We start from the raw sequence: 20,159 nt of genomic DNA on the forward strand, positions 1-20,159 counted from the left end.
AGTTTGTATCAACTTCCCCCTTAAGACATACACACCTGTTCAGTTTCCCACATCAGCCGACATTATGAAGAAAAGCCAGGTTGATGAAGTCCAGCCTTTAGCCAAGAGAAAATGGTCTCTTCACCAGCATAACCATAGATCCTTAACCTGACTTCCTTTAATGTGAGCCTCATCCTGCATTAGTCTTTCCACATACCCAATCCCAAGTCTGCTGCAGGGATATGCTGGTGACTCTGCTGCTCTACTTATCCCCGTATATTCCTCTGCTCCAACAGTCAAACTTGCTGTGGGATCAGAGTGGGTTAGGGTATGTGGGATCAGAATGTGGGCCTAACTAAAAGGAAACACTAGGTCCACACTCCCTTCCTTACTAACTCCATGGCCACCTCTGTTCTGTCTCTCCTGGCCTTCCCAGGGTCTGCCAGGAAAACCAAGGAGGGGAGGATTTTGGGGAAATCTTAATCAATCAGTCAATCAATCAATCATTCGTATTTATTGAGAGCTTGCTGTGTGAACAGCATTGTAGTAAGTACTTGGGAGATGTCAATATAATGAAGTTGGTAGACACATTCTCTCCTCACAAGGAGCTTACAGCTAAGAAAGGGAGGCAGATAATATAAATACGTAAATCACAGATATGTCCATAAGTACTGTGGGGCTGAGGGTTGGGGGACTATCAAGTGATCGAAGTGTTTGGGTGGTGCATAAGGGAGGAGTAGGAGAAATGAGCGATTAGGGAAGTCCTCTTGGAGGAAATGGGATATTAATAAATCTTTGAAGGTGGGGAGGAAGTTGATCTGTCTTTTGTGAAGGGGAAGAGAGTTCCAGGCCACAGGAAAGACCTAGGCAAGGGGTTGGTGGGGACATAGATGAGATCAAGTTGCAGTGAATAGGTTGGATTTAGAGGAGCCAAGTGAGTAGACTGGATTGTAGTAGGAAATCAGTAAGGTAAGGTAGGAGGGGGTAAAGTGATTGAGTTTTTTAAAGCTGATGGTAAGAAGCTTATGTCTAATGTGGAGGTGGATGGTCAATCCCTGGAAGTTCTTGAAGAGTGGGGAGATGTGGTGTCAGTGTTTTCTTAGAAAAATGATCCAGTTACAGAGTGAAATAAAGACTGGAGTGCTGAGAGACAAGGAGGCAAGGTGGTCAGTGAGAAGGCTGATGCAGTAGTCAAGGTAGGGTAGGATTAGTGCATGGATAAGCAGAATAGCAGTTTAGATAGAGAGAAAAGGTGAATTTTAGCAATTATGAAGATAGAATTGACAGCATTTCATGGCAGATTGAATATCTGGGTTGAATGAGAGAGCTGAGTCAAGGATACTGCCAAGCTTATGCTCTTGTAAGACAGGGAGGGTGGTGGCATTATCTACAGTGATGAGAAAGATGAGAGAGGACAGAGTTTTGGTGAGAAGAAGAGTTCTGTTTTGGACATGTTACGTTTGAGGTGTTGGTGGAATATACAAGTAGAAATGTTGTGAAGACAGGAGAAAATGGGAGACTACAGAGAAGGAGAGAGATCAGAGCAGAGAGGTAGATTTGGGAATCACCTGTGTAATTGGTAGTAAATGAGTTCTCCAAGGAACTGGGTGTAGGAGGAGAATAAAAGTGGACCAGAACTGAGTTCTGATGGACTCTTGCACTAAAAGGGTGGGAAATGGAAGAGGAGCCTGTGAAAGTCACTGAGAAAAAGTGTCTAGAGAAATAGGAGGAGAACCAGAAGAGCACAGTGTCATTGAAGCCAAGGTTAATAAGTTTTTTCAAGGAGAAAAGAGTGATCCACAGTATCAAAGGCAGCTGAGAGATTGAGAATAAGGATGGAGTAAAAACCATTGGGTTTGACAAGAAGGAGGTCATTGATGAATGCAGAGTGGACAGATTCTGTGAAAAGGAAGGGAATGGAAGCCAGATTGAAAAGGTTGAAGGATAGAAATGGAGGAAAGGAAGTGGAGGCAGAGACTATAGATGACACACTCAAGGAGAAAAATGGAAGGTGTGAAATGGGGAAATATCTGGAAGGAGGTGAGGGGTCAAAGGAAGTGGTGTTTTTTAGGATGTTTGAAAACAATGAAGAAGATACCATTGGAGAGTGGTGGTTAAAATGGCAGTTATGGATGGAAGAAGAGAGTGTTTTGATAAGATATGAAAGGATGGTGCTGGAGGCATGGGAGGAGAGGGTAGATTTTGAGAGGAGACAGAAGATCTCTTGAGATCTCTTGGGAAAGACGGGAGAGTTGAAGTGTGTGTTAAATGCCCCCTGGAACAGATTTCCCCCACATCTTACCCAAACCCAGCTCTCCCCAGTGCCCTTTGACCCCATCGATGATGCTACCCTAAGGGTCCCTCAGGGTTTTCTCTGCAGCGACAGTTGTCTCTCGGACTGTTTGGCTTGAAGTTGATTCAGGAAACCAACCCAGAAATCTCTTTTGAGTCTTGCGGTGGGGCTTTGGGCTCCTTGACAATGCTGAAAGGTACAGGAGAAGAAGAATAAGGGTGGATTGGGGATTGGCACTGCCACCACCTCCTATCTCGGGGATGCCAAGACATAGGGCAGGGTGAGGGAGTTGTCCCTATTGCCCCAGGAATAAGATTATGCCAGTCAGACTGAGTCCCTGTCCCACATCGGGCTCACATCCTAAGTAAGAGGGAGGGCAGTGATAGACTCCCCATCTTACAGATGAGGAAATTGAGGCACAGAGAGGTTAACTGACTAGCCCATGGTCATCCAGCAGGTAACTGACAGAGCTGGGATTAGAATCCAGGTCCTCAGACTCCCAAGCTCTTGCTTTTTCCACTTGGCAGCACTGTTATTCACCTGAAATATATGTTTATGATCCACATCCATATCTTGATCCATAGCTTGTTCTGTGACCTTAGGCAAGTCACAACTTCTCTGTGCCTCAGTTACCCCATCTGCAAAATGGGGATTCAGTAGTTATTCTCCCTCCTACTTAGAATGTAAGCCCCATGTGGGACCTGATTATCTTGTCTCTACCCCAGCTCTTACAGCAGTGCTTGACAAATAGTAAGTGTTTAACAAACATAATAATTTTTATAACTATAGTAATGACCTCTCAAAAATGCACAATCCCTCTGTAAGCTTGACCAATAATTCCACAAGGAACACTGGGTTAAATAGCTCCTTTTCCCAGCTGGACTCTTGTAGGAATGAGTGAATGAGTGTCCCCAGGTGGGAGGAAATGGAATTTCTGTCTCTGGCATTGATCTCACAGAAGATGAACCTCAGAAAGTTAGCTGGACTGTAAGAGCAAAGCCCACCATGCTCACTAAGAAAATTTATTCTTCTCACCTTGCCTTGTCACAGAAATCTTAGTATTGTACTGTCGAATTGGTTTTCTTGGCCGGTCAGACCCTACCCTGATTTAGAACATAGTCTCTGCTCCACAGTGCTCCTCACAGCTAAGGGCTTCTCACTTTGGGCCAATGAGATAGCCATTTTGTTGGGCTGGTCACAGTGGTGGTGATGGGAAGAGAGAGGCTCCCTCTGTTGCCATGTATCAGAATGTTGGGTGGGCATCAGCCTTGACATGATCATGGGGATGGATGAATCGGTAACTCAAGAGCTTGCCAACCTAAGTCAGTGATGATTGATTGGTGGGGTGTTTCATTTCTGTCTCCCCAAATCATGCCCAGCCCCTGCTTTGAATTCTCAGAGTGTCCTCAGAAGAAAGACAGAATTACAACATTGCTTTGGTTCTCACCAGCCTCCATCCACACCTGATGTCTTTAAACTTCAGCAGCCAATCACAGGTCCTCTTGGCCCATTCCAGATTCTGGCCTTGGCAGGAAATTGATATGGACAGAGAAAATCGGGTACTTTGGTGTTTTATGAATCTCTGGTTTTCTGTTGACATTTGAGTTCCAACAGAGAATGAGCTCGTGTATTTCATTTTCTTTCCAACCCTCCAGCACCTCTCCCACCCTTCTTGTTAAAAGTGAAATCAGTGCTGGGTTGACACTTCAGCAAAGGTAAGTATTTGGTTCCTCAGCCCATCAACCAGCTTGCTTTGCCCACAGTGCTATTCTTGCAGAGCAAAGAGAAGTAGAAGAGGGAGTGACTGCAGATGGTCAGTCAGTCAGTCAGTCAGTCAGTCAGTCAGTCATATTTATTGAGTGCTTACTGTGTGCAGAGCACTGTACTAGGCACTTGGGAAAGTACAGTAATACAATATAACAGACACATTCACTGCCCCAAATGAACTTCCAGTCCTCTGTGGATGTCCATCTCCAGAGCCCTCGTTCTCCTCACCCTACGGCTCACACTGCCTAAAGGGGCCCTCCCCATGATGCCATTTTTCTCTGGACCTTGGGCTTGGAAAGCTGCTCATGAGGCCCTGATTTTCACACCACAATGGGTCTCGTGTAATGGCTCTCTGGAGGAAAGATGCTACATCCAGATGATTCAATAAATAACAAATTGGGATCTTCCAGTTCTGAACTGGGTGGGAACTGGGGATTGGAAACTCTCCAGTGCCATCTCATTCTCATAGCTTGGGCCTGGGTGTCAGAAGATCTGAGTTCTAGTTCTGGCTCTTCTACTTGTCAGTTATGTGACCTTGGGCAGGTCACATAACTTCTCTGTGCCTCAGTTACCTTACCTGTAAAATGGGCATTAAAACTGTGAGCCCCACGAGGGACATGGACTATGTCCAACCTGAGTAACTTGTATCTACCATAGTGGCAGGCACATAATCAGAACTTAACGAATACCATAAAAACCCCCAAAACACCTTATGGGCCCTTTTGTGTTCTAATAAATAGAATTTTGCCCGTGAAAGTGGAGAATCCCACACTGCCTCCAGAGACCTCAGAACCTTAGGAGGTGACTGGAAAAAAGCAACCATCTTGCAGTTCATTTTGCCTGCTCATACCTTTAACCCACCCGTGGAACAGTGATTTTCCAAATGGGCTTTTGACTTCTTATTCATCAGATATGGGGTCCAAATTTGATATTAATGGCTTTAGAAGGCTCAATGGAGATATGCTGCTCTAAGCCCAATGCCATCTTTCATTTGCATCGTGCTTACCATCTATGCTTGAGGCATTTGTTTTATGGTGTCCACTAAGCACTCTGTGCCACGCACTGTATTAAGCACTGGAGTAGGTGCAGGATTATCAGGTTGGACACAGTTCATGTCCCACATGGGACTCACAGTCTTAATCCCCATTTTACAGATGAGGAGATAAGGTAACTGAGGCGGAGAACTTAAGAAACTTGCCCAAGGTCACACAGCATATAAGTGGAGGAGGTGGGATTAGAATTCATTAGAGTCCCAGGTCCGTGCTCTTTCCAGTAGGCCATGCTACTTCCCCAGAAAGGTTTATAAACTGGACAAGGGAAATGGGGCTATAGAAACATTGGTCACCTGTTAGTGTTAGGTGAGCCCCTAATTAAGCTTGCCAATGTGGTTTCAAGCCCAAATCAGGTTTTACATGATAAATAGGATTCAGGCATATCAAGCTCCTGCAGACCTGACCACTGAGGAAATTTTTCCTCTGAGGGCCCTTCTCCTTCTTCACCATTGCTCATTCCCCCTTGCAAAGATTTAGCAAGTGCTTTTCAGTCCTGACCTGAATATACACGACTGTCCCAGCAGGCAACTTATCTCTTGCTCCCAGGAATGAATAGGTAGAAATGCTGATCTTTAACCCCCAGGCTGAATAGCATATAGCACTCAGTACTCTCTCACTCCTCAGGGAGACCTTGTCAGCCATTGGTGCCTGCCCTTCTAACATGCTTTTTTGTGTTGCAGGTAACCCCGTTACTGTGGGAATGAGTATCCATATCTCCAGCATCGATCAGATTTCAGAAGTCAACATGGTAAGTGTGGAAAGAGAAGAAACAGAAACCGAAACACGAGAGAAAAATGGAGCCATAACCACCTCCCATTTCTTGCTGGTTTTCTCTAGAGCGACCACCCTACCCTAGATTGTCTCCAGTCTCCAACTCTTTTCCATTACTAGATGTCTCTCTAATAATAATAATAATGTTATTTTAAGTGGTTACTGTGTGCCAAACCCTGGGGTAATATCAGATGATCAGGTAGGACACAGTCCCTGTTCCACATAGGGCTCACAGTAAAACTAGGAAGGAGAACAGGTATTTCATCCTCATTTCACATATGAGGAAACTGTGGCTCAGAGAAGGTAAGTGACTTGCCCAAGATCACACAGCAAGCAAATGGCAGAGCCAGGAGTAGAACCAAGGTCTTCTGACTTCTAATCCTGTATTGTTTCCATTAGACCACCTGCTTCTCATGCTGTTTTCTAGCCTGGAGATTTGTTATCCTGCTGTGACTGCTGCCATTTGTCAAGCACCTATTATGTTCTTGCTCTTTTTTCATGCTTTTCACCTTCCCCATTCACAGGAATACAAGAAATGTAAACTCATAGGGAGTCAATAGTGAGATTTTGGGAGAACATCCCCTTTATAAACAAAATGAGGTGAAGCAGCATGGCCTAATGGATAAACTAGAGGCCTGGGAGTCAGAGGACCGAATTTTAATCCCATCTCCACCATTTGGCTGCTATATGACTTTGGGCAAATCCCATAATTTCTCAGAGTCTCATTTACTTCATCTGTAAAATGGGGATCAAGACTGTGACCCTCATATGGGACATGCACTGAGTCTAACCCAATTATCTTGCATATACCCCAGCACTTAATAAAGTGCCTGCCACATGGAAGTGTTTAGTATCATTCAAAATAAATAAAAGACAATCCAGGTACGCAATAAACTTTGGCCACTCTAAATTCATCCTTGCATGTTATTTTGCCCTCTCTTCTACATGTTATTTCTCCTCCCTCAATGACACCCATGACCATTTCCCCCTTCAACTATTCCAGAACTTTAGCTCTCTCCTGAAAACCCCAGTGCCTTCACCTCTACTCTCTCTCAACAAAACGGTTGGCCAGATAAAACTCAACAGGCACAGGCTCCCCAAAGTCTCTCCGTCATCTCCCAACGCCACATTAACTCCCTTATACTTCTCAACTACTACCAACCCCATCTCACCTTCTAAAAAACATTGTGGCAGCTCTTCTCCCTCTCTAACCTCATCCTTCAACCACTCATTCTGTGACGACTCCACACCCTCAGCCTTAAAACACATCTTTGTCTCCTTTATCCTAAAAAAAATTCTCTGAAAGGTAGAGGTACGGAAGGAAATATTAGGGTTGTTAAATGGTCCATCAGTAACCATTAAGGTGGATGTCAAGGAGGGCATCCTGACATCTAAGCAACCTGACTTCCAAGAATGGTCTTGCCATTCTGTTAGACAGAATGTATTAGGCTGGATGGACCACTGGTCTGACTTAGTAGTAAAGGTTATCCCATGGCTTTGGGTTTATATTTTGCAATTTTCAGTTATTGGAAACAGTTTCTCTCTGACAGCATACTTGGAAGTCAGGTTGCTTCGATGTCAGGATGCCCTTCTTGACATCCATCCTAATGGTTACAGATGGCCCATTTAACAACCCCTAACATTCGGCACCTCTACTTTTCCTTCTAGTAAATCATCCTTTACGTTTCTTCCTAATAATCCATCTTCTACATTTCCCTCCACATCCCTTCGTTTCTCTCTAACAACCTATTTTGGAACATTTTTCAATCAATCGGTCAATCAATCGCAAGTTATCGAGTATTCACCGTGTACAGAGCACTCTAGTAAATGCTTGGGAGAGTAAAATAGAACAGAGTTGGTAGGCACATTCCCTGCTCACATTGAGTTTGCAGTCTAGAGCGGGAGACAGACATTAATATAAACAAATAAATTATGAATATGGACATAAGTGCTAGAGGTCTGAGGGAGGAGTGAATAAGGGTGCAAATCCAAGGCAAGGGCAATCCAGAAAGGAGTGGGAGAATAAATGAGGCCCTAATGAGAGAAGAGGAAATTAGGGCCTAGTTGGGGAAGGCCTCTGTGAATGCAATTTTATAACTTCAATGAATTTATCTCAAAGTCACAGTCTGGATCACTCAAGACCATAATTTTTGCCGTCTGAATGGGGAGTTCTGTCATGGTTACCACTGGGTTTGATTAAAGGATTGGGGAACACAGTGAATCTGGCCCAAACTCATCATTCCAATGATTAATTAGAATTTAGAGTACTGACCCTGTTTGTGTTTTGGCCTTTGAAGACACAGAGCATGTCTTGAGGCCATTATCTTCTATGAAAATAGAATATTTTTGCAGTGAACTGATTCTTCTATTAGGTGTCAGGCACTGTACTAAGTATTGAGGTAGATACAAGGTTATCAGGTTGGACACTATCTCTGTCCAGCACAGGGCTCACAGTCTACGTAGGAGTGAATCCCCATTGTACAAATGAGGAAACTGAGGCACAGAGAAGTTAAGTAATTTTAAGTTCATTGTGGGCAGGGAATGTGTCTATTATATTGTTTTGTTGTACTCTCCCGAAGACTCAGTACCATGCCCTACACACAGTAAATTCTCAATAAATGGCTGATTGATTGATTGACTGATTGACTTGCCCAAATCCACAGAGCAGACAAGTGGCAGAGCCGGGATTAGAAGCTGTGGCCTCTGACTCACAGGCCCGGGATCTTTCCATTAGGTCATGCTACTTCACTATTGTGAAATGTAATATGCAAAATTAAATGCAAAATCCAGAACATCATTCTGGATGGAATGATTTATTTTATTTCTACATGTTCAGAATTCAGTTATCAAAGTAATGTATGTGTGTGATCACTTCCTAAATTATAGCATGGTTTAGTGGAAAGAGCACGGGCTTGGGAGTCAGGGGACTTGTTTTCTAATGCCACTTTGCAACTTGTCTGCTGTATGACCTTGGGCAAGCCATTTAACTTCTCTGTGCCTCAGTTACCTCATCTGTAAAATGGGGATGAAGACTGGGAGCCCCATGTGGGACAACCTGATTACCTTGTATCTACCCTAGTGCTTAGAACACTGCTTGGCACACAGTAAGCACTTAGCAAACAGAGTGGGTCCTGAGGAAGGTTTCTGCCCAAACTGCTGCCTGATCTGCTGTCCCAATCACCCTCTCCCATCTCTGGTTTGGCCAAGAAGATTGGGAAGAACTCCTGTTGGTCCACCATGGTGAATCACCATCTTGTTCCTAGGCAATAACAAGTGCCAAGCCAATTCCTCTACTCCATACCTTGGCAGGTGTGAGCAGTGGGCATTTCTCTCCCTATGAAGCTAGAATTTTTTTAAATCCTGGAGTATTACCGGAAATGTGGTGAATGGGATGATTACTCCTTCCACCCCCTAGTGAAGACAGGCTGACCCGGGAGCCAATGGGGCAAATTAGGGGTTAATAATACCAATAATAATAATAATGATAATTGTAGTATATTTTAACTGTCAAGCGTTGTTCTGCCTGCTGGGGTTTTTAGAAGATAGCCATATCAGCCACAGTCCCTGCCTCACATGAGGCTCAAAGTCTAAGTAAGAGCAAGAACAGAGATTGAATCGCCATTATACAAATGAGGAAATGGAGGCACAAGGAAGCTAAGTGATTTGCCCAAGTTTGCACAGCAGGCAAGCAGCAGGGCCGAGATTAGAACCCAACTTCTCTGACCCCCAGGCCTGTGCCCTTTCCACTAGACCACACTGCTCCTCTTGTCTCCTGAGCTGCAAAAGATGGAATTAATTCTCGTTTAAGAACAGGACCTTGTGGTCTCACAACAACAGATCTCCTGCTATCCTGTTTCCATCAGGAGCCCTTGGCATTTAACAAAGAACAGCAACTGCTGAGATGACCAGAAGTGGCCTTCTCTGACCCATTCCTGCCTCCCAAAGATTTGCCATCCAGATGCTATCCCCCATTATAGAACTGGGTTTCAGGGAAGCAGCAGGGCTGAAGCAGGAGGCTGCAGGGAAGTAGTGTGGCCTAAAGGATAGAGCATGGGCCTAGGAGTCCGGGAGACCTGGGCTCTAATCCTAGCTCGGCCACTTGTCTGCTGTGGGACCTTGGGAAAGTCACTTAACCTCTCTGTGCCTCAGTTATCTCATCGGTAAAATGAGGATTAAGACTGTGAGCCCCAAGTAGTATAGAGACTGTGTCCAACACAATTTGCTTGAATCTACCCCAGTGCTTAGAACAGTGTTTGGCACATAGTAAGCACTTAACAAATACCAAAATTATTATTAAGTCACTTAAATTCTCTTTGCCTCAATTAACTCATCTGTAAAATGGGGATTAAGACTATGAGTCCCATTTGGGACAGGGACTGTGTCCAACTGGATTTGTTTATATCTACCCCAGTACTTAGTATAGTGCCTGGCACATAAGTGCTTAACAAATATCACAATGATTATTATTATTATGTCACATTTAATGAGAGAGGAAAGCTGTATAGAGTCTTTGTTTTTTCTGGAGTCTGATAACCTAGATGAAATAAATCATCTATTGTGTTTACAACCCTTTAATGCTGTAAGGAGCAAATGTCTATGTGTCTTCCAATTTCATGATGACCTAGCTGCTTTTGTACCTGGGTGACCTCTCCATTCACCACTCAACCTCTGCCCCTACCCCCATTATCCCTCTGCTTCTCCAATAGTGGGTTTCCCACTTTTGCTCTGTTCCCCAGGTCCTCTGATGCAGAAGTAGGCAAAATAGACAGCCACCAGTGTGAAGTGGCCACCATTTCCAGACCTCCACCCCTCCCTGCCAAGATCAAAACCCTCAGGGGTGAAGACCTCCTAGCCCCACTAACCTACCCCAACAACAGAAGTGTATGTTAACCCAGGAAATCTCAATCCTGGGACAGGGCAGGTCGAAGGGTAGAAGGACTGAAACAGCAGAACGACTGGTTCTTCAAAGCCCCTCTCTCTGCAGGAGGTCATTGGGTCTAGGGCAACAAAATGACTGCAGCCACCCTGAGTTGCTGGCCCCAGCTCTGATCCTATGTATTCTGCCCACGTCCCTTCTCTCATCTCAGTGAATGCCGGCTACTCTTCTCCGGCCCTGAAAATAAATACTGACCAACATGCTCAGAGTCAAAAGGAATCAAGGCAAGGCTCATGGAAAAGAGGCCACAGGGCTAATAAAACATAGGCAGTGGACCTGGATGAAATTTAAAACACGCATCTAGGCCTTCATCTTCCTTTTGTATTTGGTTTTCAATGGAGCTGAGCAACTTTTCTGCCCAGGGAGAAGCTGACAGTGGGTTGGAAAAAAATCAAAGATTCTGCCGGTTCCTTAACAACGCTAATGTGGTCTGATTCATTAGTCAGCTAACAAAAGGGGTTTGGCATCTAGTACTTTTCATCAGAATTCAGCCCTGCAGGTAGGACCATTCAAAGGGAGCTTCTTGTGGGATTGGTCGGAAGTAAATCCCAGGGCACTAGAGAGCCTAACTACTTATTGGTTTGGCTCCTCAAACCACCACTTCCCCAACTGAGGTCATGAGCCATTGGCTACTGGGGCAGATTTGGTCTGACATTGGCTGATTCTCCAGGATGGAGGGGATTTTCCACTTGACTAGGCAGTGGATGGGGTCTCCCTAGAGCCCGGGAACCTGAGACAATCACCCCAGTTCACCTTCCCTAGAGACAGCCCTGTCTCTAGGGATGGAAAGTGCTAAATCTGATTTTAAGCAAATGAGATGGGATTTCTGGTATCGCAGCCTTGTCCGTGTGGAGCCGCTTATTGGCGGCTGGTTCTTGCGTGTGTTATTGGCTCCTGCCCTCATCCTGTTGCCAGGCTGCCTGAAATCTGATGATTGCATCACCTCAGGCCAGTAGAGAAATGGTGAAGATGAGGTAAAGCTGAGGGATGGAAGAGCTTAAAATTCCAGCCACCAACTGATTGGACTTGCTGAAGTGGGGGTTTTTAATTTTGGGGGTTTTATGGCATTTGTTAAACACTGGGGTAGATACAAGCTAATCAGGTTGGACACAGTCCCTGTCCCATGTGGGGCTCACACTCTTAATCTCCATTTTACAAATGAGGTAACAGGCATGAGAAGATAGAGAAGCTGTTTGGCCTAGTGGAAAGAGCACAGGCCTGAGAGTCAGAGGACCTGGGTTCTAATCCTGTCTCTGCCATTGTCTTTTGAGCAAGTCACTAACTTCTCTGTGCTTGTTACCTCATTTGTAAAGTGGGGATTAAGACTGTGAGCCCCAGGTGGGACTTGGACTATGTCCAACCTGATTAGCTTGTAACTATCCAAGTACTTAGAACAGTGCTGGGCACATAGTAAGCACTTAATAAGCATCATAATTATAAGTTAAGTGACTTGCCCAAGGTCACCCAGCAGAGAAGTGGCAGAACTGGAATTAGAATCAGGCCCTTGCTTGCTCCACTAGGGTTAGGCCCTGAGGTAACTTCAGGTTTCCCAGGTCCGTGACTGCTGCTTCTGCCTGGCTCAGGTGGAAATTATGAGAGGTTGGTAGGTTTGCTCCATGCAGATCTGGGGCAAAATCAGAATTTTCTTTAGGAAATATGTATCTCAACCACTGGTGTCTTGTGCAGATACACCTAGAGTGTTTGTTGCAGGCAAACACTTATGCTTTCCTGGACTGTTCGCTGTGGGGAGCAGTAGGAGAGGGTAAAGGAAGCTCAGGGGAGTGGCGTTGCTAAATATCAATGTGACCAATGCAAATTACCGGCTTAATGAATTTGGGAAACTTTTTTGCAAAGCTTCATTACCTATGCCTCCATGTCAGCCTTGACTTGGACTCCCTCCCCATCATTAGCTTCTACTTTCCCAATCATCTTTCATGTACTGTCCTTGATGAGTGGTTTGACGTCTTGCCAGATGATGACTTGGAGGAGTAGGGGTTCTCTATATCATAACTATAGATCTATCAGCTTGCAGGTTCTTTCCATCCCATCCAACCCCATCTCTTACTTCCCCTACTCAGCTCAGCAGCAGCCAGTTTGCCCTAAGAAAAAGAGTCTCTGTGTGGTTCTCTACAGAACTGGTGGAGCTGAACCTAAGCAATGACTGTTCATCTAAGAAAATGCTGAAAAGATTTAACATTTGGAGCCATTTTAAGGGGCAGACATTAAGGCATTAATGAGCCATCTTAATGAGCAAATAGGATCACAAAATCAGTCTTTTCCTCTGAACAATGGCTCTAGAGCATTTTCTCTCTACTGGGTAGAAGATGCCCCTCACCCAGATGAAGTGAAAAACATCTTCTGATTCTCAGAAAAGAACCAGACACATTCAGGATTCTGTAGCATTATTAAATAATGTTAATGTGATAATTGTTAATAACAATCATCGATGTTGTTGGTTTGTGCCTTACCCTGAATTCAGGTTCAAAGCTGTGTGTGAGAACAACTTGGCGTTTCTCAACTTCTGGTGTGATCTGGAAGGGACCATTGAAGGAATAAATCAAAGAAGAATAAGCGAGGCTGGGTTGCCGTGGAAACAGGATAGCTTCTATTGTAGCACAACAATGTTATTAGTGCCCCTTGTCAGATAATTCATGCCTCTCCTAAGCAGCAGCGCCCGATGCCCCTGAATTGAAAAGGTGCCCAGATCTGTCTGGGGACCGAGGAGAGTGGCAAGTGATCCCCATAGATTCTCAGGAGGAGGGAGACCTAGAAGCAGGTCCAGCAACTGACTTGGCAATAAGGGTCCTACTGCCCTGGTCCTTGGATGCTCACTGCTGCTGCGTGGGAAGAGGCAGAGGCAACGGAAGTGGAGGGCTGGGGGGAAGAGGAAAGGGAAAGCGTCAGCTCACAAGAAAGGTGCAAATGAGGCAAGGCATCCTCTGCTTTTGTCTTGGGGTGTGAACCCCTCTATGTGTCTCTGGATCACTCTGGCTCCGAGATTCTTTGTCCCTCAGTGGGTACCCTCATGCCATCTCCACAGTACAGGAAAATCCACCTGCCCCGTCTGCTTAGTCAGTTAGTCAGTTAGCCAGTCATATTTTTTGAGCACTTACTCTACTCTGTGCATAGCACTGTACTAAACACTTAAGAAAATACATACATAGTCCCTGCCTACAACAAGCTTACAGTCTAGAAGGGGAGACAGACGTTAATATCAATAAATTACAGATATGAACATAAGTGTTGTGGGGCTGGGAGGGGGGATGAATAAGGGGAGGAAGTCAGGACAGTGCAGAAGGGAGTGGGAGGAAGAGGAAAGGAGAACTTAGCCTGGGAAGTCCTCTCGGAGAAGATGTGCCTTAAATAAGGTTTTGAAGGAGGGCAGAGTCATGGTGAGGAGGCAGGGCATTCCAGGCCAGAGGCAGGACATGGGACGAGAGGTCAACGGCGAGGTAAGGGTAGAATTAGAGGAGTGAAGTGCGCGGGCTGAGTTGCAGTAAGAGAGTAGAACAGCTCCAGTTCCTACAGTGGTGTGCGGTTTTGCCCCTGGGTCCAATTTATCGAATGCAGCCATTCAATTGTACTCTTAATATGGGGACCCTCCTCCTCACCACAGGCTCCTACACAATGAACAGGGATGTGTAATGGAATGATGCAGCTTGGCCTGCTCAAAGTATTCCTCCTGGTCATTCAGCAGTGATAGATGAGTAAAAGCACAGTCCTCCCTCAATTAATCAATAGTATCTATTGAGGTCCTACTGTTTCAAGCATTGTACTAAATGTTTGGGAGAGAACAGTAAAATCAGTAGAATTAGGAGCTTGCATCTGAATGGGGGAGCCAGACACTAAAATAATGAATAGAGGAGGAAGAGAAAAATCGGATGACTGAGTGCTTAATAGGGTTTGTAAGCTACAGGTGGCCGGGTGTACTTAGGTGTGTAGTTGGTGGTAGTTTTTTCCCTTGTGAGCCTCCAAAGGGACAGGGATCAGGTCTGATTCCCACGTGTCTATTCTTTCCCAGTGCTTAGTATGGAGTGCTGCAGAGTAAAGGCTTAATAAATGGTATTACTACTAAAGCTATTGGTGGAGAAATACTGAAGTAGAAGATGGAGAAAAATCCAACCTTCAATCCCGGAAGCTCTCAAATGCTATAATTTAAAATCGCCAGGGGGAGGCAGCGGAGTCTACAGGATGAAAGGGCCCATTTGGGGTGGTCTAATGCACCACCGATGAAAGCGAAATTGAGGTTTCTTGGGAGCTGCATTAACCTGAGTTTAGATTGTAACCAGACGGCGGAATCCAGTCTTCTCTTAGAGTTTGAGGGATACCTAACCAATCAGTTAATCACGAGTATTTATTAAGCTGTGTATTTAACTACTCTGTGTAGACTGTGATCCTATGGGCTTGGGAGAGTACAATAGAGTTAGTAGATAACTACCCCCACTCTCAAGGAGCATGCAATCTTTGTGGGGAGGCAGACACTAAAATAAATGTAAAGATATATACATTAATGCTTTGGGTAGAGAGGATGGGGTGAATACCTAAGTACTTAGGGGGTGAGGATTTGAGTGGATAGGAGACAGTGGAGCGGGAAATGGGCTGGGAAGAGTAGAGATTAGTCAGGGAAGGCTTCCTGGAGGAGGTGTGATTTTAGAAGTACTTTGAAGAGGGATATGAAAGGGGAGGGAGGTCGTTAGTAAGTCAGTGTGAAGCTAAATGAGGGAGGTATAGTGTTTGGACTGTTCTTTAATGAATATGAGAGAAGATGATAGTTCTCTGCAGGGAGAGTATTATCTAGATCCCAGAGTATCCTGACTTTGGTCTCAGGCTTAGAATTTCTGAGAAACCCATCACCTAAAGCTCCTCCACCTGACTTTGGAGTCAGTGAAAACCTGCAGTGTAACCCCAAAACACGGGAGGGAGGGGTGCTTACTGAGTTACGATCTCACAGCTAGTAGGCTGCTGAGAAACCTCAGGCCAGGCAGGTGGCTTTCTGCGGGTAAGGTGGATCGTGTGAGCCTTTCAGGCCCGGAGTGTAGGATAATCCCAATATCTCTGCTGCTGCTGCCTCTCCCTCCCTCTCCGGAAAGAATGTGCTAAAATCCCGGACTGTATGAGCTCTTTGTTAAGCGGGTAATGGCTACTCCATTCGACTGCACAGTGACTGCGCAGTCTGTAAATGACTCATTATTTTAAACGATCTGGGAAACCTTCAGTGTGAAAGGTGCTGAGTGTATATATATATATATATATATGTATGTATGTATATATATAGTATATCTCCAAGATTTACTCCATTCTTTTGTCCCGAAGGGCTCATCACAAAGAGCTGCACTTTTCAGCTGTCTTCCCAGTAGGGTTCTTGGACCCTGTGCTGTGAGAGAGGGGCAGAGAGGCATTTCTGTCTGAGCCGCGGGTTCCCAAATGTGGCTCCATAATTGCAATACCTTGGCAGTGGCACAAACATTAAGGTTGGGATGCCACTTTCCTTCCAATTCCCTATTTTCAGACTCTTTCAACTTCCTCAAAGGATTACGCCTGAGGGAGAAACTTCTCAGGATTGGTCTCACGTAGAGCCAAGTGAAATCTTGGGGGAGTCAAGAAGCGGGTGGCAAAAGCAAAAGCAAAACGGCAAGCTTTGTCTGCTCTTAAAAAGGACCGGCTGGACTTTGGTGAATAACGCTTGGCTTTCAGAGGACAACTCAGACCTTTGGGTATAAGACCACCTTTCACTGCAAGCAGAGTGTCATTTGGAAAATGATCAATCAGTCAGTGGCATTTTTTGACCCCTTATTGTGTGCAGAGCACTATACTAAGCACTTGGGAGAGTACAACAGAGTAGGTAGTCAACAGTCTCTCCCTTCAAGGAGCTTAAAGTCAAGCTTCAGTTATACATTTACAAAGAGATTTCTACACTGTCCTTCTCTTTCCTTCCTTTCACCCTCTGTGCACTCTGTCAACTCCCAGAGTACTTCTTGGTCCCAAGCCTTGATTCTTACTGTCATTTCAGGTCATCCTAGCCCAGAGTGGGCTTTGTTCATTCCAATCTCCCAAAGGATTTTATCACTGTGCTTGGGTAAGCTTAACTCATTGCCCTTTATCTTGGGGCAATCCCTTTGGCTTTATAGCTTCCCATTGGGCAGAGGTCATAAAATGCTAAGGACCTTAATATCAATTCTTTCATTCATCCAATCATATACATTGAGTGCTTACTGTGTGCAGAGCACTGCATTAAGGACTTGGGAAAAAGTGCAATACAACAATAAACAGTGCCTTTTCCTTGCCCACAACGACCTTTCAGTCTAGAGGTGAGGAGACAGGTACAAATATTTTCTGCGAATAATACATAAGAAGAGTCACAGTAAGCAATGGTTTGATCCTAATGCACGGTATTTAGAGAACATCTTACTTCCGAGGAGATCAGGAGTCTTCAGAGACAAAGATCTCATTAATAGTAAACAGGATTCTTTGGAAGAAAATAGTGAGAGCAATAAGGGGTGGTGAGGAACCCAGAGGGATTGCTACAGTGATTGAGGCAAAGGTCAGGAAAGGAAGCCAATGAATTGTGGGATGTACCAGAGACTAGGGAAAAAGAAATGGAAGACACTTTGCTGGGCAGACAGAATGAAAGACTAGTAGAGATGAAAAAGGTTTAAAGATGAATGAAATCAAGAAACTGAAACAAGTTGTAAAGCAATGGAGAAACTTTGCTTTGTTTCCACATCCCCACTGGGTCTAAAGGGGACTGAAACCAAAAAGAAGATAATTTGAAGAGTCATCAGTAGTACTGATGGTTCCTTATCAGCTCACATAAGTTGCTTTGAATGTAAATTAAGTCTTCCTTGATGTGGAATTTAAGTGCTTTACTGGGCTAGATTAAAGATGATAAGATTAGACATAGTTCCTGTCCCACCCAGGGCACACGGTCTAAGTGATAGGGAGAGCAGGTATCACAGCCTCATTTTACTGGTGAGAAAACTGAGCCACGGAGAGGTTAATTGACTTGCTTAAGGTTGCAGAACAGGCCAGTAGCAGAGCTGAATTAGAAACATGCTTTCCTAGCACTTCAGTCCTGTGCTCTTTCCACTAGATCTTGCTGCCACTCAGCTTTTCTTAGCAACAGTGTCATTTTATTTTTCTACCTGAAAGCTAACTCCCAAACTGCAGTATTCAATTCCTGACCTGAGGTTCCCCACTTCAGTAACAGAGAATTTCAAATAGAAATGAATCCTGATTAAACTGATTTTATTATGCATATTATTATTATTATATTTGTTGAGCATTTATCATGTGTCAAGTACCATTCTAAGCACTGGGTAGATATGAGTTAATCAGGTTGGAGACAGTCCCTGTCCCAGTGGGACTCACAGTCTAGATAGAGGAAAGAAAGGGATTGAATCCCTATTTTACAGACGAGGAAACTACAGCTCAGAGAAGTTAAGTGATTTGCCCAAGATCACACAGCAGGCAATTGGCAGATCTGGGATTGGAACCCAGATCGTTTGATTCCCAGGCCCGTGTTGTTTTCACTAGGCCATGATCCTTCTCCCTCGTTGTTTGCAACACTTTCTGAGGTTACTTTGGCTTTCCTCCATTCCTTTTACCCCATTCTCTCTTAAACTCCACCCTTCCTGCCTTTTGCCAATTCCATCTCCATTTTCTCCCCAAATGCCCACTAGACTCTTACTTGCTACCCGGTTGCCTTAGCCATGTGGGGAATGGAAACTGAACATGGAGAATCCTGAGGATCTGGGAATCAGGTCAGTCAGACTCAGTAGTCTGAGTAGACGTACTCTTAAGGACTAAAGGAAAAGTTTTGTTCCCCCCTCTCTCAGCTGACCAGGCAAACCTGAAGATGTCAGGTTTTTTCAAGTTGTTTTTTTTAAGGTATATGTTAGCCACTTTGTGTCAAACACTGTTGTGGGCGGGAAATGTGTCTGTTTATTGTTATATTGTACTCTCCCAAGCACCTAGTACAGTGCTGTGCACACTGTAAGTGCTCAATAAATACAATTGACTCACTGACTGACTGACTGTTTTAAGTGTTGAGGTAGATACAAATGAATTAGGTTGGACACAGTTCCTGTCCTGCATGGGGCTCACAGTCTAAGTAGGAGGGAGAAGAGGAAAACTGAGGTATGGAGAGGTAAAGTGATTTATCCAAGGTCACACAACAAGCATTTTTACGAGATGTTCTTCCCCTTGACTCTATTTATTGCCATCGTTCTTGTCTGTCCGTCTCCCCCGATTAGACTGTAGGCCCGTCAAATGGCAGGGACTGTATCTGTTGCCAACTTGTTCATTCCTAGTACAGTGCTCTGCACATAGTAAGCGCTCAATAAATACTATAAATACTATTGAATGAAAGCATTTGGCAGAGCAGGGATTAGAATCCAGGTCCCTTGACTCCCAGGCCTGAGCTCTTTCCACTAGGCCATTGGATAGTGTCTAGGCAGGGCAGAAACAAGAAAACAAATAGTAATTCTCAGTGGAGGGAATGTGTCTGTTTATTGTTATACTGTACTCTCCCAAGTGCTTAATGCAGTGCTCAATAAATATGATTGACTGACTGACTGACTGACTGACTGACTGAGTGGAATATCACTCTGCTGCCAAAGAGGGGACTTTTAGGTTAGGGTTAGATTGATTTGGATGTCAGGATCTCAGGGAAAGTTACCACCATCTTAATGGGACAGTCAGGGAAGGGATAGAAGAGGGGTAGGGAGACAAAGTCCCCTCTGAGGGTCACACCTCGAGAGTTTCCAGTACTCTACCAGTCTCGGCTACAGGAGGGAGAGTCAAACAGAGGCCTTCCCATTCCATTCTTAGCCAGTGGCTAGCGAGTGGAAGGCAATCTGCTGCAAGTCAAAACTCACTCATGCTGGGCAGCAGCATCAGAGGAGAAAGTCTAGGGCGGAGACTCAAGTTTACTGCATGGAAGGTGGCAATGGTAAACCACTTCTCTATTTTTATTAAGAAAACTCAGTGGGTACACTACCAGAACGATTACAGATGAAGCACGGGACGTTCTGGGAGAGATGCGACCATGATGTCTCTATGGTTTGGAAAGGACTCGACAGCATAAGACACGGGAGACAAAGAGGGAGAGTGATGGTTGGGTTTGAGGATGCTTTAGCAGTCTGGCTCATCCTGACCCCACAGAAGAATGGCTCAAGCCCAGAACTAGTCAAGTAGCCACCAGGCCTAACCCAAATCTCTGGGAATGGCCCAGAAGCAGAAGGCCCTTAGAAGGCCCGCAGAAAATCAAGTGGCAGACTGGCAGCTACTTGACTTCTAGCCTCCACTGTCAGTTAGGCCCCAGGTTTTGCCATTATTAAGAATATTTAATACCCTTCATTTT

At 44.8% G+C, this 20,159-nt stretch overlaps 1 protein-coding gene across 2 annotated transcripts in view; it reads left to right on the forward strand.

The window, feature by feature from the left end:
• Positions 1–20,159, forward strand: part of LOC100083721 (gamma-aminobutyric acid receptor subunit beta-4) — a 131,603-nt gene that overhangs the window by 49,378 nt on the left and 62,066 nt on the right. For both annotated transcript variants that reach the window (XM_029067648.2, XM_029067649.2), the window contains exon 3: positions 5,772–5,839. In XM_029067648.2, the coding sequence (XP_028923481.1) occupies positions 5,772–5,839 (68 nt within the window). The remainder of the gene's footprint in view (positions 1–5,771; positions 5,840–20,159) is intronic.

Source organism: Ornithorhynchus anatinus, chromosome 6 (assembly GCF_004115215.2).
Source record: "Ornithorhynchus anatinus isolate Pmale09 chromosome 6, mOrnAna1.pri.v4, whole genome shotgun sequence".
Classification (NCBI taxonomy): Eukaryota; Metazoa; Chordata; class Mammalia; order Monotremata; family Ornithorhynchidae; genus Ornithorhynchus; species Ornithorhynchus anatinus.